Source organism: Grampus griseus (genome assembly GCF_964374135.1).
Source record: "Grampus griseus genome assembly, chromosome: 12".
Lineage (NCBI taxonomy): Eukaryota > Metazoa > Chordata > Mammalia > Artiodactyla > Delphinidae > Grampus > Grampus griseus.
Genome location: NC_139006.1, coordinates 7,679,571 through 7,698,735, shown reverse-complemented (window position 1 = coordinate 7,698,735; position 19,165 = coordinate 7,679,571). Strand labels below are relative to the sequence as shown.

Sequence of the window (19,165 nt, the reverse complement as noted above, 5' to 3'; positions counted from 1 at the left end):
ACAGGACTGCCACTTTCCCATGAGAAATGGCCCCTGCTCCGTTCCACGCCTTGTTACACACATTCCTCCTGGGAGGTAGGCAGTCCAGTCCTGTCCACCCCAAATCCATCAGTTACCAGGGGAAATGGAGCCGTGGCTTTTCCACTGAAGTAGCTGGTTGGGGGAGGAGACCCTACCTCTGCTTCCTGCCCATCACAGGCTTGGAACCTTAAGCGAGGAGTCCAGGGACATGAAGCTTTGCACACTGGCCCTCTTTCCCTAACTAATCATCACCGTTAATTCAAAGTCTCTCCCTTAGTGTGATCAGCAGGTCAAGATCTGATGGGGTCAGGGTCCTTCCCCCAGGTGGGCTATAGTTATGTGACCTTTCCTGGGGGTGTCTGTCTCTGCAGATTTGCCTACAAGGATGAGTATGAGAAGTTCAAGCTCTACCTGACCATCATCCTGCTCCTGGGTGCTGTGGCATGTCGATTTATCCTTCACTACAGGTGATGGGGTGTGGTGGTGTGTGTGTGTGGGCATACGGGGGTGAGGAGAGGGCCATGAGAGAGGGATCCAAGGTCTCTCTTGCATCTACAGCATTTGGTGTGATAAGGTCTAGGGTAAAGAAGGACCATTTCTTTTTTTCTCTTTCATTTTTTAAAAAATTAAATATATTTATTTTTGGCTGCGTTGGGTCTTTGTTGCTGTGCGCGGGCTTTCTTTAGTTGTGGCGAGCGGGGGCTACTCTTTGTTGCGGTGCGCGGGCTTCTCATTGCGGTGGCTTCTCTTGTTGCGGCACATGGGCTCTAGGCGCATAGGCTTCAGTAGTTGTGGCTCGCGGGCTCTAGAGCACAGGCTCAGTAGTTGTGGCGCACGGGTTTAGTTGCTCCGCGGCATGTGGGATCTTCCAGGACCAGGGCTCGAACCCGTGTCCCCTGCATTGGCAGGCGGATTCTTAACCACTGTGCCACCAGGGAAGCCCAGGAAGGACCATTTCTTATGGGAAATAGCAGTCCTGTCTGCCCTACATCTGTCCAACAAGTATCTACTAAACGGCTGCTGAAGCGACCTTTTAACGTAGTAGTTAAGAAAGAGCCCAAGTGGTCCACCCATACAATGTAATACTATTTGGCCACAAAAAGGAATGAAGTACTGACATATGCTATAACATGGATGAATCTTGAATACATGATGCTGAGTGAAAGAAGCCAGATGCGAAAGGTCACTTACTATATGAACCCATTTGTTTGAAATGTCCAGAATAGGCAGATACCATAGAGACAGAGAACAGATTAGTGGTTGTCAGGGGCTGGGGGGAGGGGAAACGGGGAGTGACTGCTCAGGGCGACATGGGTTTTTATTTTGGAGTGGTGAGAATGTTCTGGAATTAGATAATGGTGATGGGTGCACAACTCTGTTAATATACTGAAAACCACTGAGTTTTATACTTTAAAAGGGTGAATTTTATGGTATGTGAATTATATCTCAGTTACAAAGAGAAAGGCAGTGGGGGGTAGGGTGGGGAGAAAGAAAGGAAGGAAGGAAGGAAGGAAATAAAAAGAAAGGAAGAAAAGAAAGAAGGAAATAGATTGACTACAGACTGCCCATTTTTGAATCCTGGCTTTGAAACTTACTGGCTGTTGCCATGGGCAGCTTCCTCTGGATGCCTCAGTCTCCCCATCTGTAAAACGAGGGTGACACCAGGCCCTGCCTCCCTGGGTTGTCATGACAATTCAGTGTGTTAACACGGTGCGTGGCTCTGCCCAGTGCCAGGCACCCAGCATTGTGGTTGAGAGTGCCGGCTGCCCTGTTAGCATAGGATGAGGCCAGTGAGCTGAGGCTGCGCTGCCCCGGGGGTTTCGTTCCTCTCTCTGGCCCTGGCTTTTCTCCCCAAGTGTGGCTTGGGCATTTGGCCCACGTGTCAAGGGTTTATTTCCTGACAGGCACTTGGCTGGGAGTCCAGTTGCTGGTCTGCCCACTTGAGTGTCCAAACAAAGGCTCTTTCAGGCCCTGGGCCCGTGGCGGCCTGCTGCCTCAGGCCTGGCGCATTTCCCTGGAGGGCAAAGGCTGCTCACGCCAGTAACGCCTGCTCACATGCCCCCTGGAAGGGGTAGAAGTTCTTGATGTGCAACCAGATTGCCTTGCCCTGGGGCCTTTAGGGCCCTCAAAGGACAAACCTGTGGTGTGTTGTCGAGATCTAAGGCTCACTGAGGGCCTGGCATTTCCATGTCTCCCATCCCTTTCTGTATTCATTTCCTGGGGCTGTCGTAACAAGGCACCACAAGCTGCGTGGCTTAGAACGATAGAAATATATTTTCTCACAGTTCTGGAGGCCAGAAGGCTGAAATCAAGGTTGAAATCACAGTTGGCAGGGCCGTGCTCGCCCTGAAGGCTCTAGGGGAGGATCCTCCTTTGCCTCTCCCAGCTTCTGACGGTGACCGGCCGTCCTTGGCGTTCCCTTGGTTCAAGACTGACTCCAGCCTCTGCCTCCGTCGTCATGTGGCTATCTTCCCTGTGTCTCTCTCATGGTCTTCTAATGAGGACACAGTCGTTGGATTTAGGGCTCACCCTAACCCGGTATGACCTCAGGAATTCCCTGGCGGTCCAGTGGTTAAGACAACACACTTTCACTGCTAAGGGCCCGGGTTCAATCTCTGGTCGGGGAACTAAGATCCTGCAAGCCATGCGGCATGGCCAAAAAAAAAAGTAACCCAGTATGACCTCATCTTAACTAAATTACATTTACAAAGATCCTATTTCCCAATAAGGTCATATTCTGAGGTTCTGGGTGGATATGAATTTCGGGGGGGGGACACTGTTTAGCCCACTACGCCTTCTGTGGGTTAAAAATAGGGCAGGCGAGGGGGCCTGGATGGGCAGCTCATCTCTGAACCTCAGTTTCCTCATCTGTAAAATGGGAAGTAGTACTGTCTTAGTTTGGGTTCCCCCAGAAGGAACCACCCCCACAAGACAAGTATTTGAGTGCCCATAGTTTATTTGGGAGGTGATCCTAGGAAACACTGGTAGGGGAATGGAAGTGAGACAAGGAAGGGTTATCCTGTGGGCACCTGGAGTTCAGTGCTGCTGGGGAACTGTGGGACAGCGAAGGATGTGTCTCACTTATCCCACCCGAGGGGCGAAGGAGCATGTGGTATTTATTCTCCGACTGCTGTCAGTCTAGGAAGGATTGACTCCCAGAGAGTGTTAATCCCCCTGCCCTCCTGCTCTGCCTCTGGCACCAGCAGGGTGAGCTCTGGTGGCCTGAGAAAGCCTCTAGGCGCACCAGGAGTTGCACGTTCTGGCTGTTGGAAGCCATGCAGATGGGAATGGGTGGGGTACATGCACCTGCCATGAGAGCCAGCCCTGTGGGGTTGTTCAAGGGTCCAGAGAGATCGTCCACGTAAAATGCCTGCAGCGTTGCAAGTTCCCAGTAGTTAGTGTTCGCCTAGTGTGTCAGGTTGCATAACGGTCCCCAAAGATGTGCGTGTTCCAGTCCTCAGAACCTGCGAACGCGTGACCTTACATGGCAGAAGATCTTTGCAGATGATTCAGTTAAGAATCTTGAGATGGGGAGATTCTCCTGAATTATCCGGGCGACCCAGTGTAATCACAGGGGTCCTAGTAAGTGGGAGGTAGCAGGGTCAGAGTCGGAGATGTGATGACAGAAGCAGAGGTCAGAGTGATGTGAGGCCATGAGACAGGGAATGCGGGCGGCCTCTGGAAGCTGGAAAAGGCAAGGAAGTGGATTCTCTCCTGGAACCTCCAGAAGGAACACGGCTCTGACCTGATGACCTATTTCAGACTCTGACCTCCAGGACTGTAATAGAATAAATGTGTTCCTTTAAGCCACTAAGTATGTGCTCATTTGTTACAGCAGCAACAGGAAACTCAAACACTTTGGCAGGGCAGACTGAGACCAGCACCTCAAGCATGTCCCTAACGTGCCAGGGCCATAAAACTATTTTCACTCCTCTCTTTACTGATATAGGAAGGGACCAGTGGAAACTATGCTGGTAACCACCGCTCGCTTCTGGGGCTGCCTCCTGTCTGGAGATATCTAAGTGACCCTCTGCAGTGGGAGGCCATCTTCACTCCCCTGTTTCCTGTTCAAGTCAAGTAGGCCTTTGATTTCCTCAGAGTTAGGCATATGAGACTCATTGCTTGGACTCTGGGCGCTCTGTGGTGCTTCCCAAATTATTATGACAGGGGACACCCATGGCTCTTCCTAGGCTGCAGGCACTGTTCTAAATTCAGCTGATGCTCACAGCAGCTTACCCGGGAGGTGCTGTGACTCTCCCCACTTCACAGATGGGGAGGTGACGGCACGGGAGAATCACTGACTTGTCCTTGGTCCCACAGCTGGGAAGAGGCAGAGACTGGATTGGAACTCGGGCCCCGTGTCTCCAGAGTCTGTTCCTGACCCTCCCGAGACTACCTCTGCAGGCAGTGGTTCAGCGGGGCTGAGAGTCTGTCATCTGTGACCATGAAACAGGGTCACATAGCTTAAAAGACACCTTCCAATGTCTTTTTTAAAGATAGCATTTAGTATATCAAATTGATTATTTGGTCTAAGATTTAAACAGATATTTTAATATACACATTTATGCAATATGTAGCATTTGTGCTATAATTGTCTACAAAATAAAAAGCGGAGCATGGGACTTCCCTGGCGGTCCAGTGGTTAGGACTCCACACTTCCAATGCAGGGCACGCAGGTTAGATCCCTGGTCGGGGAATTAAGATCCCACATGCCTCACACGGCGTGGCCAAAAGATAACAAATAAATAAGTAAATAATAAATAAAAAGTGGAACAATATAAGTGAGCATAATAGGTACAAGTATCCATTTCAACAGGTCAAATTTAGTTATTATCAACACTAATGAAAGCACATTTCCGTATATTTAACCTTCAAGGCCCTACTCAACTGTCATCTCTTCTTTGGGGACTTTACACATTTAAGTAATTAGGAGTCTCTCATCTTCATTCTTACAGACTCTCCCAGACGCCTCCCAACGTCTTTTATTATTGTTAAAGTTGTATCCTCCCATTTCCCTCCCAGGGCCTTTGTAGTTGGGGAAAAGGATCTCCCAGTTCAGGGATAGAATGGAGGAGATCGGGGGTGTTCTCCCTCCCCATGCAGTCATTTCTGTTCCCACGACAAATGGATCTGTGTGACAGCAGGAGGTACAGAGCTGCTTCCTGTTGGGGTCAAAGATAGAGTCTTTATCGAGGGCCCGTCAGAGAGAGCCAGTGGCGGGGGAGCCCTCTGAGGGGCTGTCTGTTGCTGGCTCTGTCCCAGGATCCTTCACCCAGGAATGCTCATGGAGGGGGTCAACATTCCCATTGTACAGATGGCAAAGTTGAGGCCAGTCAAGGTCACGCACAGCGTGTCTAAGGCTCTCCCCTCTGACCAGGGCACAGCACGACTCTAGCTGCCATGTTCTGCCTGCCTTTAAGGCCTGTTCTGCCCACTGTAGAGGAGGCAGGGTTTTTTTTTAATTTATTTATTTTATTTTTGGCTGTGTTGGGTCTTCATTGCTGCGCGCGGGCTTTCTCTAGTTGCGGCGAGCGGGGGCTACTCTTCGTTGCGGTGCGCAGGCTTCTCATTGTGGTCAGTGGCTTCTCGTTGCGGAGCACGGGCTCTAGGCACGCGGGCTTCAGTAGTTGCAGCACGCGGGTTCAGTAGTTGTGGCGCACAGGCTTTGTTGCTCCGCAGCATGTGGGATCTTCCCGGACCAGGGCTCAAACCCGTGTCCCCTGCATTGGCAGAAGGATTCTTAACCACTGTACCACGAGGGAAGCCCAGGGAGTTCTTAAGTTCATCTTTTTGTATGTGCAGCAAAGTTTACAGACGGTTTAAGGGGATGGAAGGAGTTTACACTGGAGTTAACACTGCAGATAGTTTAAAATTGCAAATTAGGTTTCCTGCTTAAAGTCCTTCTCTTGTCATCCCACCGGAAATTTCATATCAGACAGATGTCAAATTTAGAAGGGAAACAGGTTGTCGTGGGCTGAGCGGTCAAGGAAGGAGGGGAAACCTCAGCTAGAGCCTTAAGGGCGGGTAGGATTCATGTAGAAAGGTGAGCGGGGGGATGGGCATTCTAGGTGGAGAGAAGACACGCCGCCGCCTTCCCGGGGTCACTGGGGGTTTCTGGAGGCATGCCTCTGTGGGCGGTTCTCATCCTGGTTTGCTGTCCAGCTGTGGTGGCGGGGACAGCCGTCCCTGGTTCTCATGCCTGCCCCCCCTCCCGGGCGCTGTTTCTCTATGCCAGGGTGACAGACGAAGTCTTTAACTTCCTGCTGGTATGGTATTACTGCACCCTGACGATTCGGGAGAGTATTCTCATCAGCAACGGCTCGAGGTAATTGGGGGCCCAGCTTTGTGGCGGGTATGGGGGAGCCAAAGGGAAATCTGTCATGGAGGTGAGGGCTGTCACCCTCGCCTTGCGTTCCCTTCCTCCTTGTGGGGGTGGGGTATTCATGACCGTTCAGACCCAGGGAGGAGGAAAACGGTATCGGCTGCTGCACCTCATTTGCTGTGCTCAGTCTCTTGCTTACAAGAAACCCTAACTCAAATGTACTACTTAACACAGTAGGAAATTTATATTCTCATATCAAGGAATGGGTCCATTGGCACTGACTTCAGGTAAGGCTTAATCCAGGTGTTCAGACAATGTCATCAGGACCCAGTGTCTCTCTGTCTCTCACCTTTGCCTTCTACTGTGCTGTTTTTATTCTCAGATTCCAGGTAGGAGCCCCCAGCCGCTCCAGGCTCACATCTTTATTTCTAGCATTCCCAGCAAAATAGGGCACGTTCCTCTCTTCCAAGAGTCTCACTGGGTCCTACTGGCACTCACTGATCACGTGCCCATCTCTGAACCAATCGCTGTGGCCAGCGAATGCGCCGCTGTGATTGGCTGGTTGTGAGCCTTGTGCCCACCCCCAGGGCTGTCAATGAAAGCCTAGAAGCTGAGTGTCAGGAGAGGAATGGTTTCGCAGAGGAAAATCAGGGTACTGTCACCAGAAGGTTGAATGGATTCTGGTGAGAAAAGTGGATGGTCCTCTCACAGGGCAATGAGAGTCTCGGGACTGAGTTAAGATCCACGACTTGCCACTTGCAGGACCCATTTTCCACAGGTCGGATGCCTTTTGGGGGTGTCCATTTGAACCTCTGCACACCATTCTTGTCCGTTTTTCCTGAAACAAAAAGTAACAACCTCCCACCCCTCCCCACTTCCTCCTTCCTGGGGGCTGGTAAGGAACGGCCAGGAGCTGTGTGTTTAAGATTGGGGTGTTTGCCAAACCCCCAAATAATTTGCCACCATCTTACTTCTCTGCCCAGTGGTCTCTTATGGCATATCCCTGCCCTGCCGGGCCTTACCCTGAACGTAGAGCCAAGAGGTAAGGACCAGGGGAACAGCAGTTCTTAGGTATGCAGCCCTGTAGCATGTAGCCCTTTAGAAAAGATCAGTGTTTCTCAAACTGCATTCATTCTTGTCCCATGCACACCATTTTTACCATGTCCAATATCACCTGGATGATAATTTTCTCACATTTTAAATCTATCCTTCCTTTTTTTTTTCTACTTAAATAAACATTAATTTATTTTAAAAGGGAACTATTTCACCACCATATGTGGAAAAGCAGCATCAATTGCAGGAAAGAGGAAATAGTGTAAAAATAGATTTTCATTTTCATTGTCTAATTTATTGAAGTCAGTAATCTTCCTTCCTGAGGCCTGCTATTTCTCTTCAGCGTGTGTATGTGTGTAAAAAGGGAGATGAGCAGATCTCGAGAGGCATTAAAGGTGTCCTAGCATTTAACTGAGACTCTCTCCTTGACTTAATCAGGAGAATGGAAAGAAGAGAAAACATGACTTCTCACCACGTGATTCAGTATCATCTAGTGTTACACTCAGGTACCATCTAAAACTTGGTGGTACATGCCCCATGCTTTGGGAAACACTGAAGTAGAAAATCTTACCAAATAAATAACATTTGTAGTTTTCCTTAATTGTAGTGAATAGTGTCTTCCAGCTTTTGGGTGGGGTCGGAGGGGACTCAGAGTAGTACATAGTGGGGAAATGGGCCCAGGACAATGGGCCAGGCTTTCTTGTTACTAATTCTCTTTGTGCATCCCTGGGCTTGCTGTCGGCCTTGGAGTTTCCTCCTTCTGCTGGACTCATATTAAGAGTGTTCAGGGACATGCTACATCTCTAACAGTCACTAACACTTTAGTAAGAGTTATCCTGGTCACTTTTTTCTGTGGATGTGGTTGGGGAGGGGGTGGTGGTCCCCGAGAGGAGGGAGCAGGACTGAGTGGAGGTGCCTGCAAGTGTGGGGCACACCCAGAAAACAGGGAGGAGGGCTGAAGGGGGAAAGTGGGGTTCCAAAGCCCCCTCACTTTCCTGACACTTTAATGGGGCCTTTTCTGGGGCCTCCCTAGGGCTTGTGCTCTGATGGGACAACAGATGTGTTGGTGGTGGGAGTGTGGAATGAGTGGGGTGGGCCCGTAAAGGTGTCTCGTTTTCTGGAATGACTGTGGGAGTTGTGGCCAGTTTGTGGGGGAGGGAGGCACGGCAGGTGGATGGAATCTGGGTGATTAAAACTTGTGACTCATCCTCAACATCTGTTGCGTATTTAGCCTCCATCCTCCCCCAGCTCCTTCTCAGAGCTGATTCCTCTCCTGGGGGCGGGCAAGGGAGATGCCTGTGAGGTTTCCCCTCACCCTTGGCACTTATTAGGGAATAGCTAAGAAACCCTTTCAAGAAAGCACAGTGAGGAAGAGGGAGTGGGTCCGGATTGGTATGAATACTACCTTTCTTATTTCTGAAGCGTCTCAGGGCTACCTCTGGAGCTCACAGTCGATACCCAGTAAACACCCCAGGGTCTATGTAGAAATGAATTGAACCCAAGCTCTGCAATGAGGGGAAGGTCATTGGGGCCATACCTGTGTTCGAAAGACAGCTGGAACTGAGCCATATGGGTTTCCTGGAGGCCTGCTGCCCAAGTTTTGGCCTGACGGGGCCTTTTTCGTCCTGTTCCCAGTTGCATCGGAGACCTGAATTAGGGGTGTATTGGGGGAAGAAGGCCTGGAGAGGTGGGGTGTGGGGAGGGTGCCCCCCATCATGGGCTGGAGCCACCCTTGGTTTGTGTCTGATGCTTCCCATGTGAGATGTAGCTCATTAGCTCAATTAGTGTAATAAGCAGGTCAACCTCCCTTGCAAATTTTGCAAATGACAGAAAACCACCTGATAGGAGTAAACATGAGGGGTATTTATGGGAGCATATGAATCGTTCAAGGAGGTCAGAAGGGCTCAAACAATGTAACAGCCCCCCTCCTTCTCCTTATTCTGTTATCTCCTTCACTGGCTCCCAGCAGCCCAGGCCAGCATTCTACCAGATCAGCAGTCCGAGAGGAAAGAGCATCTTTCCTCTACTGGCCTAGGGGTGATCTTGAGACAGACTTCCAATTGGCTAGGTGCAGGTCACATGCTCATCCCTGCCCCAATCACTGTGGCTGGAGGGATGCAGAGCCCTGATTGGCTGGCTCTGGGTGATGTGCCCAGTTATCTTAGCTCCACTGAGCCACCCAGACTGAGAGTGGGGGTGAGGTGATTCCCCGAAGGAACGATAAGGGGGAGAACCAGAATAGGGAGTGATTGACAGGCAGGCAAAACAGATGTCCTCTGCCCTAGTTCCGGGCCAGAATGAATAATGAATCAGGAATCACGCTGGCTTTTCTGGCAAGCCAACCCACCAATGCCTAGATCTGATGGGTTTTTATAAGGGCCTTTCCTAGGATACAGAGGTGTAGGGGTGGCAGGGGCAAGAGGGTGCCTCCGTGTAGAAGCCATTCCCCCAGCCGCCCAGATTGACCCGAAGCTCAAAGCCAGCCAGGGGTTGAATAGTGACTGGTGCCCAGGTCTTATGCACACATGGCTGAAGGGCCCTGAAGGGAGCTCTCCGGCCACAATCCCCAGATACCAGGACGTGCTGTCCCTACATGCTGGCCATGCAGTGTGCCACCCTTCCTGGGGCATCTACCGTCTGCTCATTTAAAAAGCCCACAGGCTCCTGCAGGCTTCGTTTCTGTGGCAGAACGGGCCCAGAGGGTGACTGCTAACGGGTGCGGCTTTCTGTCCGGGGTGATACGGGTGATACAAAATGTCCTAAAACTGATTGTGGTCGTGTTTGCACAACTCTCTGAATATACTGAAAACCACTGAGTTGTATACTTTAAATGGGTGAATTGTACAGTGTCTGAATGACATCACAGTAACACTGTCATATAGACACACACATGTGAACGAAACCAGCCCAGAACCCTGGGGTGTGCAGATGGACCATGGGGCTGCTGAGTGCGCGCTGGGGAAGAGGCCATTTTTAGCCTCTCCCAATGCCGCTGCGCTGGGTTTATTGGTGGCATCTGTCAGCGCTGGGCTCTGGGCACAGTGAGCTGTGAAATTAAAAGCTGCTGCCCAGGCAAGCTTGTGGCCCAGAGCCTGTGTCTGCCTCCAGCCGTTCCTGTACAGAGAGAGGGCATTTCTCAAGGGACCTTTGCGGGTAGGACAAAGGACAGTGGGGCTTGCCAGGCCTCCGGGGCTTGCAGAAACTTCTTGGTAGCTCTTCAAGCTGAAAGGCTAAGGATGGGGCCAGCTGTGTTTTCAGTCAGAAAATTAGAGCCAAGGGTCCTTGTAGACTCTTGACGGGCAAGACAGGGACACAGGGAAGGGGAGACTGGGAACAAACAAGTGGACGGATGTCTCATCCTGTCCCGTGAACTCCCGTGGCACCTGCATCAGTCTCCTGTCACCTCTGTGCTGGTGGCATCTAGACCAGCTGCACCTCCTGGACATCACTTTTTTCGTTTCAACATTTCTTGAGTACCTACTGTTTACCTGATGCTGTTAGTGCTGGGAATAAAGAGCCACCTAAAACCTTGCTCCTCAGCACAGCCCCTCAGGCATCCACAGGCCATTGCCTTAACCCCCAGTTTATGGCCAGAACTCTTTTTTTTTTTTTTTTGGCCACACCCTGCAGCATGTGGGATCTTAGTTCCTTGACTAGGGATCGAACCCACACCCCCTGCATTGGAAGCACAGAGTCTTAACCACTGGACCGCCAGGGAGGCCCCTTTCATTTCTTTCTTTCTGTTTATTTTAATGGCCAGAACTGTTGAAGGGCTGCAAAGAGAAGACAGGGGTAAGGTGCTGTTCCTGCTTTTATGATGTCTGTGTTCGGGCTGGAAGGTTTTAAGAGCAGTCAGATCCACTTATGAGGACAATGCAGATTAAAGCCTCCACGACACACCAATCGTCACATAATAAGACTGGGAGAAATTTTAAAACTGGGTATCCAGCATTGGTGAGGGTTTGGGGAGCTCGACAGGCTCTACTGAGGATGGGAGTGTAAATGGGGATAGCCGTTTTGGAGGGTAATTTGAGAAGTAACCACGCACGTGCCCACCGACCCAGCCATCCTGCGTACTTCCTGGTAGCTGCCGTGGAGAAACAGCGTCATCGCACGGGGGGGCTTCCACAGTGTGTCGTGGCATCATGGAGCATGATAGCAACATTTCAGGAACGGCAGAGCCACATCCTGAAATGTCGTGTCGCATTTAAGAAGTCAGTGACAGGTCCACAGATAGCTGCCTGGGAGTCGAGACAAGAAAGCAAGTTGCAGGATGATTTTAGTTCCAAAGAAAAGTCTAATCCAGCAGCTCGTCCCCCAAACCAGCAGACCCTCAGGTGCCACCGTTTGGTGAGCAGGAGCGCCCTGGACCCCATCTCCCCACTTGGCTGCACTCTAGTTCTCTCCCGAGAGAGTTCTGGAAAGACAAAGGTTGAGTGCTACTCCCACGTGGATGCCTTGAGGTCCCAGTTCCTGGCATCCCAGGGTGCATTTGACAGGGCAGATTGCTGCCACATCATGTTCCGATAACTGAGCTCCTGGAGAGGGGCCGGGGAGCCCAGCAGAGGCCTGAAACACTCGGGGACTTTGAAGGATAAGGGCTGCCTGTGACACCGCGGAGCGGGTGACAGCCAGGTTCCCTGTCCTGCTGTGGAGTGAGAGCCCTGAGCTGGGGGACCGCTGGGCTCTGACGGCACGGTTCCCGCAGCTTCTGGACTGACTGGGGCGAGGGCCTGCTGTAGACGGAGGAGCAGATGAGCCTAGGGCATGGGGCTCCCAGAGAGAAGCTGCGTTGGGGATGGTGCGAGATGCAGCGTGTACAGCCCGTTGTCTTTCTGCATCTGTGTGGGGTAACGTAGGTAGCTACAGCTCTGCATAAACGTGTGCGAGTGTTCTGTGTTTATTCAACACGCTTACTGAGCACCTGCTCTGAGCCAGGTGTCACAGATGAACAGACAAAATCCCTGCTCTTTTGAGCAGGGAACGGGGTTCAGGAAACAAATGAGAAGAAAATAATTTCAGATAGCATGAGCACCATGAAGAAAATGAAGCAGGGTAGTGTGTTACAGATCGGGGCTGTCTAGCTGTTTTATTTATTTATTTTTAACATCTTTATTGGAGTATAATTGCTTTACAATGGTGTGTTAGTTTCTGCTTTACAACAGAGTGAATCAGCCATACATATACATATTCCCCATATCCCCTCCCTCTTGCGTCTCCCTCCCACCCTCTCTATCCCACCCCTCTAGGTGGTCACAAAGCACCGAGCTGATCTCCCTGTGCTATGCGGCTGCTTCCCACTAGCTATCGATTTTACATTTGGTAGTGTATATATGTCAATGCTACTCTCTCACTTCGTCCCAGCTTAACCTTCCCCCTCCCCGTGTCCTCAAGTCCATTCTCTACGTCTGCGTCTTTATTCCTGTTCTGCCCCTGTCTAGCTGTTTTAGATAAGGTGGTCAGGGAAGGCCTCTTGGAGGAGGTGACAGTTGGTCCGAAATTTGAACTTGGGCCAGGAGCCAGGCAGGCCAAGGTCTTGGAGCAGAGAGGACAACAAGTTCAAGGACTTTGTTAGTCTGCTCGGGCTGCCATGAAAAGATACTACAGACTAAGGGACTTGGAACAACAAAAATTTATTTTCTCACGACTCTGGAGGCTAGAAGTCAAGATCAAGGTGCCAGCAGGATTGGTTTCTCCTGAGACCGCTCACCCCTGGTGTCTCTTCCTCTGCTTCTAAGGACACCAGCCCTGTTGGATTAGGGCCCCACCCTTATGACCTCATTTAACCTTAATTACCTCTTTAAAGGCCGTGTCTCCAAATATACTCACATTTTAAGGTACTGGGGTTAGGACTTCAACGTAGGAATTTGGGGGGGGGACACAATTCAGCCCATAATAGACCTCGAGGAAGCAAGGGGCCTGATCAAAGAAAAGGATGCTTGGAGCCTCTTAGGGTGGGGGGAGGGGGGACGGGGAGGCGGGGCTTGGGGTCATGAGGAGGTTAGGGATGTGTTCTGAGGGTAGTGGGAAGCTGCTGGAGGCCCGAGTGCCTCTCTGGGTCTCTGTGTGATTGTGCATCTCGTTGGACAGAAAGAGAGAAGTCCTGGCGTGGGTACGTTTCTTCCTCCAAGGAGCTGTCTCTGGGTCACAGGGCACCCCCCCGCAGACACAGGCTGGGAAGCAGGGAGACACTTGCGTTTCTCTCCTGGCCTGAGCTCCTTTTCCTTCTCTTCTTTTAAGAATCAAAGGCTGGTGGGTGTCTCACCACTACGTGTCCACGTTCCTGTCTGGAGTGATGCTGACCTGGTGAGTGTCCCCCGCTGTGCCCCAGGGCCTCTGCTCACTCTCCCCAAGGAGCCAGTGAACTGAGCACTGGTGGTGGCTGAGGGGTCCAGATGCAGGGGCCTTATGGCCTGACATCTGGGCCATGACGTAAAGCGTGAGCTTACGACGGGGCTGCAGGGACACCCCAAGTCGGCTGGGGACTTCTCCGAGGAACGTCCTGTCTGCCTCCTGGCCGGGGTGACAGCGAGTCTGGACAGAACAAGCACAGGGACGAGGCTGTGACTGATGGAGGGTTAGGGGGAATCGGTGGGAATTTAGGCTTCAAGATGCCTGCCTGCACTCCCCTGGTTGTAGAATGGATTAAAGCAGTGATGGAAATTACCTGGTCCAGCCCCAGGGACATGGTGATAAAGAAGGTAGAATTGGGTTTTAAATCTTCTTTTCTCTTCTGGTTGGAACAGAGATGGGGTGGGGATGAACAAATGATTTCAGAGCGGGGGCTCATCTTTGCTTTTCCCTCCCTTCTCTGCAGGCCTAACGGACTGATTTATCAGAAGTTTCGCGATCAGTTTTTAGCGTTCTCCATTTTCCAGAGTGAGTGTCTCTTGCTTGGATTCAGGGGAGGCTTGGTGTGGCTTTCACCGATGGAGTCTGTTTTGTGAAGGGTGTGTCTTGTGTGGAAGGGAGGTGAGACTGGGGGAAGTCCCTGGTCGGCCAGGGACAGGGGAGGGTCCCAGAAATCCAGAAGGAGCCATCCACCCCCCATCAACTCCATCCTGCCGCCCAGCCCCTGGCCTTAAGAGAGCAATGTCTGACCCACACCCACGCCCTGGATCTCCAGCCACTGCCATTTTCTTCCCTGGATCAGAACTGGACCAATTGTACCCTTCAGGAACTGAGGGGTGTTGGGGGCACTAACTCTGTTTTCCTCAAAATGGAAATTTATGTTCTTTTTCTCATTTAAGAATAGCTCTGGATTTATATACAACGAGGGGTTACCTCTGAGAAGCAGAAATTGGGTGGTTGGGGGACAGGGAGAGAGTTTTACTCTTTACTGTTTGTTCCCCTTAAATCTGATGCCAAGTGCATATTACCTATTCAAAAAATACAATTTAATTTTTAAATAAAACCCTGCTTACAGGCAAATACAAACATAAGCCAAGAAGGAAAATTACATATAATTACATATAATTCCACCCTTAGGGTGTTAATTGATCTATGTCCTTTCAAACATTTTTATTCATAAATATATATATATACACACATATACTGCATTATGTGTAGTCTACAAACATGGGATCCCTCTACACAGCTTTGTTTATAACCTAGTTTATATTCTATTAACAATTATCGTGGGTATTTTTCCACGTCAACATGGAATTCTGCCTCCTTAATTTTTAGTGACTACAAAGTACCCCATTGTATGGAACTGTCTCTTTCATGTCTTGGTGCTGGGAGCACACAGCTCCCATTCCAACAAGCATCTGATGAGTGCCAACTGCATGCCTAGGAAAGCTCCAGAAGTTTCTAGCCTAGTTGGGGCTTAGTTGCAGTCTCAGATAACCTGAGCTCTCTTTGAAGGAATAAAAGCAGGTTCAGACACGTGTGTGTGTGTGTGTGTGTGTGTGTGTGTGTGTGTGTGTGTGTGTGTGTGTGTGTGTGTGTGTGTGTGTGTGTGTGTGTGTGTGTGTGTGTGTGTGTGTGTGTGTGTGTGTGTGTGTGTGTGTGTGTGTGTGTGTTTTGGGGGTGGGAGGAGGTTGTACCCTCTGGGCAATGGAGACCTGCCAGCCTGCAGTGGAGGTGTCGCTGGGTCTTCCAGTCCCTGAGCTGGGCGCTGGGCTCCCCCTGCAGGCTGTGTCCAGTTCCTGCAATATTATTACCAGAGGGGCTGCCTCTACCGGCTGCGGGCCAGGGGAGAGGAATCACCTGGACCTCACGGTGGGTGAGTAGCCTAGCCTGGGGGGTGGAGGGGCAAGCACCGGCCCTCCCTGCTCCCCCAGACCTCGCCCTGCACTCCTCACTGGGAACAGGTGCCAGTAAGAACCTGACAAGACCTGCCACACGCGAAGCCAGTCTGCCGACCTCACCCCAGTTGCTTTTCTTTTTTTTTCTTTGGTTTGACATATATACACTAACACAGTTGCTTTTCATAATTCGTCGTGGGATTCCATTTCAGCTGACAAGTGCGAGACCAGCTGTGGGCCAGGCCCTGGATGCTGGCCTCTAGCTTCTTTTTAAATGGATATTTTTTGTCTGTGTCTTATGATGTACATAATCTTAGTCTAATGTTTTTACACTTATGCAATTTATGTGTGCTTAACTTTCACTCAGCAAGGTGGGTGCCCCATTAGGAAAAATCGGAGACTCCTCATCTAAACTTTCAGGGGAAAGTGTGGTTAATAAAAATCTTCTATCTTTTAAGATGGTCATTTCCATCGAATTACTCTGCACAGTAGGCTCTATTTCATCAAGACTCGATTGAAGTGATGCATGCAAAAGCCAATTATAAAATGCAAAATCCCGTGCAAATTAAAGAAATTACTAGAAAGCTAGTGCCGGCACATCAGTGTTCTGTAAGAGTTGTCAGCCCACTTGGTTCACAGTGACTTGAGGCGTGAGGGCAGTCAGGCCTGGTGGCAGGTGTTCTGCATGTTTTTTCCTGGGTTACTTTCCTAGTGAGCGCTCACCCACCTGGAGGAGGTGAGGGCTGTGCCCCTCCCCCATCCGTGCGTTTGAACCTGGCTAATCTCAGAGTGACTGGCCTGCCTGGGCCACCTCACACGGGCCCTTCGCTCCCTCCTTCCTCCCCACAGAAGGATTTCAGTCCTGGATGTGGCGAGGCCTCACCTTCCTTCTGCCCTTCCTGTTCTGTGGCCACGTGAGTCCCCCTGGAGTTTGTGGGTATCCCCTACACTGGGCAGACCTCCTGGGAACAGAAGGTCTTCAGGGCTCTCCCTCTCTCACAGCCATCCCCGAGCTGGGCCCCACGGGGTCCTGGGGCTGAGACGGCCCCAGTGTCCAGGGATGCCAAAGGCAAGAGCCAGAATCGGCCCTCGGCACCAGCACGCCCAACCCCAGGCGGGGTGCCCCAGTTTCATTTTGGGGGGGCTGTCAGTGTCTCAAGGGCAGTTGACAGCAGAAGCTGGGGGGCTTGGCGCTCTCCCTGGGCTTTCCCACGTGGGTCTCCAGGGGACTCCGGTGGGCTGAGCAGTGCCTGTCTCCCCTCTCTGCAGTTCTGGCAGCTCTACAATGCCATCACGTTATTTGAGCTCTCCAGCCACGAGGAATGCAGAGAATGGCAGGTATGGTGTTTGTGTGTGTGTGTGTGTGTGTGTGTGTTTTGTGGTGTGTGTGTGGAGCGTGTGTGCGCATTGGTTGGGGGTTTCCTGAGGAAGGTTGGGGCCGCTCAGGGAGAATTCCTTCCTCAGCTCCCCCTGCCCCCTGCCTGCCCTGTAGGGCCCTGCAGTCCAGAGCTCGCTGCAACTGGGGCCTGGGAGACCGTGGGAGGGAATTCGGGAGACCAGGGAGCCCCTCAGTGGTCTGAGAAACCCAAGGAGGTTCGCGCTAGGAGGGGGGCCACGGGAGGAGCCCCCCAGGACTCTGCCTGACCCCGTAGGACTCACACCCTTCACCCAGTTAGCCCAGATCTCTGCCTTCTGCTGGCAAACGCTGCAGTTCGCAGGTAGCTTGTGCCAAGGGGGTTCTGAGCTCCCGGGGGGCGCGGGGGGCATTTCAGCAAGGAGAGCTGACCCAAGCCGGCGCGGCCTTTGCCTTCTTTCTCTTGTGCTTTCTGCCTCGCCTTCCCTGCCCTGGGCACCCCCTTCTCTGCATGCCGCCCGCCCAGGTGTTCGTGTTGGCGCTTACGTTCCTTGTCCTCTTCCTCGGCAACTTCCTGACCACACTCAAAGTCGTGCACACCAAACTCCAGAAGAACAGAAGCGAGGCCAAGAAGCCGTGAGCCACGGGGCCGGCGCCCCTCGACCCCCGGACTTTGAGACTGCAGGGGATCCCAGGCGACACCCTCGCTGCCGGGTTCCTCCCAACCAGTGCCAGTGGCCACTGGCAGCAGTGACCTCAGGGGCCAGCGGCATCGCTGGGAGCAGAGCCGAGGCCCCGGTCCCCGGCCGGACAAGAGGAATGTGACCCCAACCTGTCCGTGCAGTATTAGCCCGTCCCAGTCTCCCTATTTATGACATATTTAATATCGGCGCACCCCCTTCCCTAGAATCTGCCGCCCTCTTACCCCGCTGCTCTCCGCGAGACTGCGTCAGTCTTCCTGGGGGGTGGGGGAGGCTTAGCCTCAGGGTCCCCCTCTGTCCCCCATCCTGTCGTTTGAGCCCTTCAGGTTGGGCTTCGGACGTGCCTCGCTGGGGTTGGGTTTCCTGTGACCTGCTACTTACTGAGTCCCAGGCGGGTGGAAGGAAGCCCTTCCGTGTTCCGGGGAGCCGCCCTCCCCGGGGCACCGCTTCTGCCGTAAGCTCCCGGCCTCCGCGCGTCTGCCGCGCGGGTGTTCAGGTTCTCGGAGAACCGCTGTCCGTGTCTTTGTGCCTCGTACTCTTTGTGCTTCCTGAGTCTTCAGCCTGCTGGCCGCCAGGTGGCCCTGCCTCCCACAGGCCCAGGGCTTGGCCTGAGGCGGGAGGGTTTTCTGAGGGTCACCACCAGAGGGCGCCCCTGCATCGTCTGGCTGGTGTGAGGGCTATTTTTTTTTTTTCCTCTCAAAGTTTGGGTCCACTTTTGGGGGCTTCATGACTCCCACCCCTCAGCCCACCTTCCCAGATTCTCTCCGTGAGCACTCAGGGCGTGGGGTCAAGCCCCTCGGCAATGGTTGGGACGTAAGCCAGCGTGGAGGTCACCCACGCTCAGGCTTCCTCCCTTCACCTCAGAGCTTCTGGACCGTGGGGGGCGTCTGAGCAGGCGGCGGCCACACTCTAGAGGCCAGGGCAGGTCTGTTGGTCCCCTCACGTTAGGTTCTGTATCTGTGGGGAGGGTGAAGAAGCGAACAGTTTGGCTACATTTTCTGCGTCTTCTCATATGGGCCTCAGCCGTCCTTAACGACTTACTTAGAAATCCCTGTCGACCAGAGTACATAGATGGTGTCCCTAATCATGCTCTGGGTGTCAAAGGGGTTTAAACTTTTAAAGTATGAAATTTCCCCTCCCCTCCCCTCCCCCCAGTAAGATTCCACATAAAAATCCAGATTTCCACTTTCCCTAGAGAAATGGAAAGATCTAGAAACATTCCCACAGAGCAGCATCTAGCTGGGCTGAGCTGCCTTGTCTAGGGTGGGGTGCTTGCTTTCTAATTTGCCACAGGCCCCACCACTCCCTTTCATCCCTGCCCTACTTCACTCATTTGGGTCTCCCATCTGGCCCCTTAGGCACTTGGGTTTGCCCTAGACTAGGAGTTGGCGAACTTTTTCTGTGAAGAGCCAGATGGCAAACATTTTAGGCTGTGAGGGCCAGATGGTCTCTCACTCTAGTCTAG

General features: G+C 52.0%; 1 protein-coding gene across 1 annotated transcript in view; it reads left to right on the top strand.

The window, feature by feature from the left end:
* TMEM120B (transmembrane protein 120B) overlaps positions 1 to 19,059 on the top strand; it is a 46,699-nt gene extending 27,640 nt beyond the window's left edge. The window contains 9 exon segments of the mRNA XM_082668349.1: positions 393 to 488; positions 6,257 to 6,346; positions 13,637 to 13,702; positions 14,214 to 14,275; positions 15,533 to 15,590; positions 15,592 to 15,623; positions 16,495 to 16,559; positions 16,915 to 16,983; positions 17,526 to 19,059. Of these exon segments, the coding sequence (XP_082524475.1) occupies positions 393 to 488; positions 6,257 to 6,346; positions 13,637 to 13,702; positions 14,214 to 14,275; positions 15,533 to 15,590; positions 15,592 to 15,623; positions 16,495 to 16,559; positions 16,915 to 16,983; positions 17,526 to 17,639 (652 nt within the window). The 3' untranslated portion in view covers positions 17,640 to 19,059.
* The last annotated feature ends 106 nt before the right edge of the window (positions 19,060 to 19,165 follow it).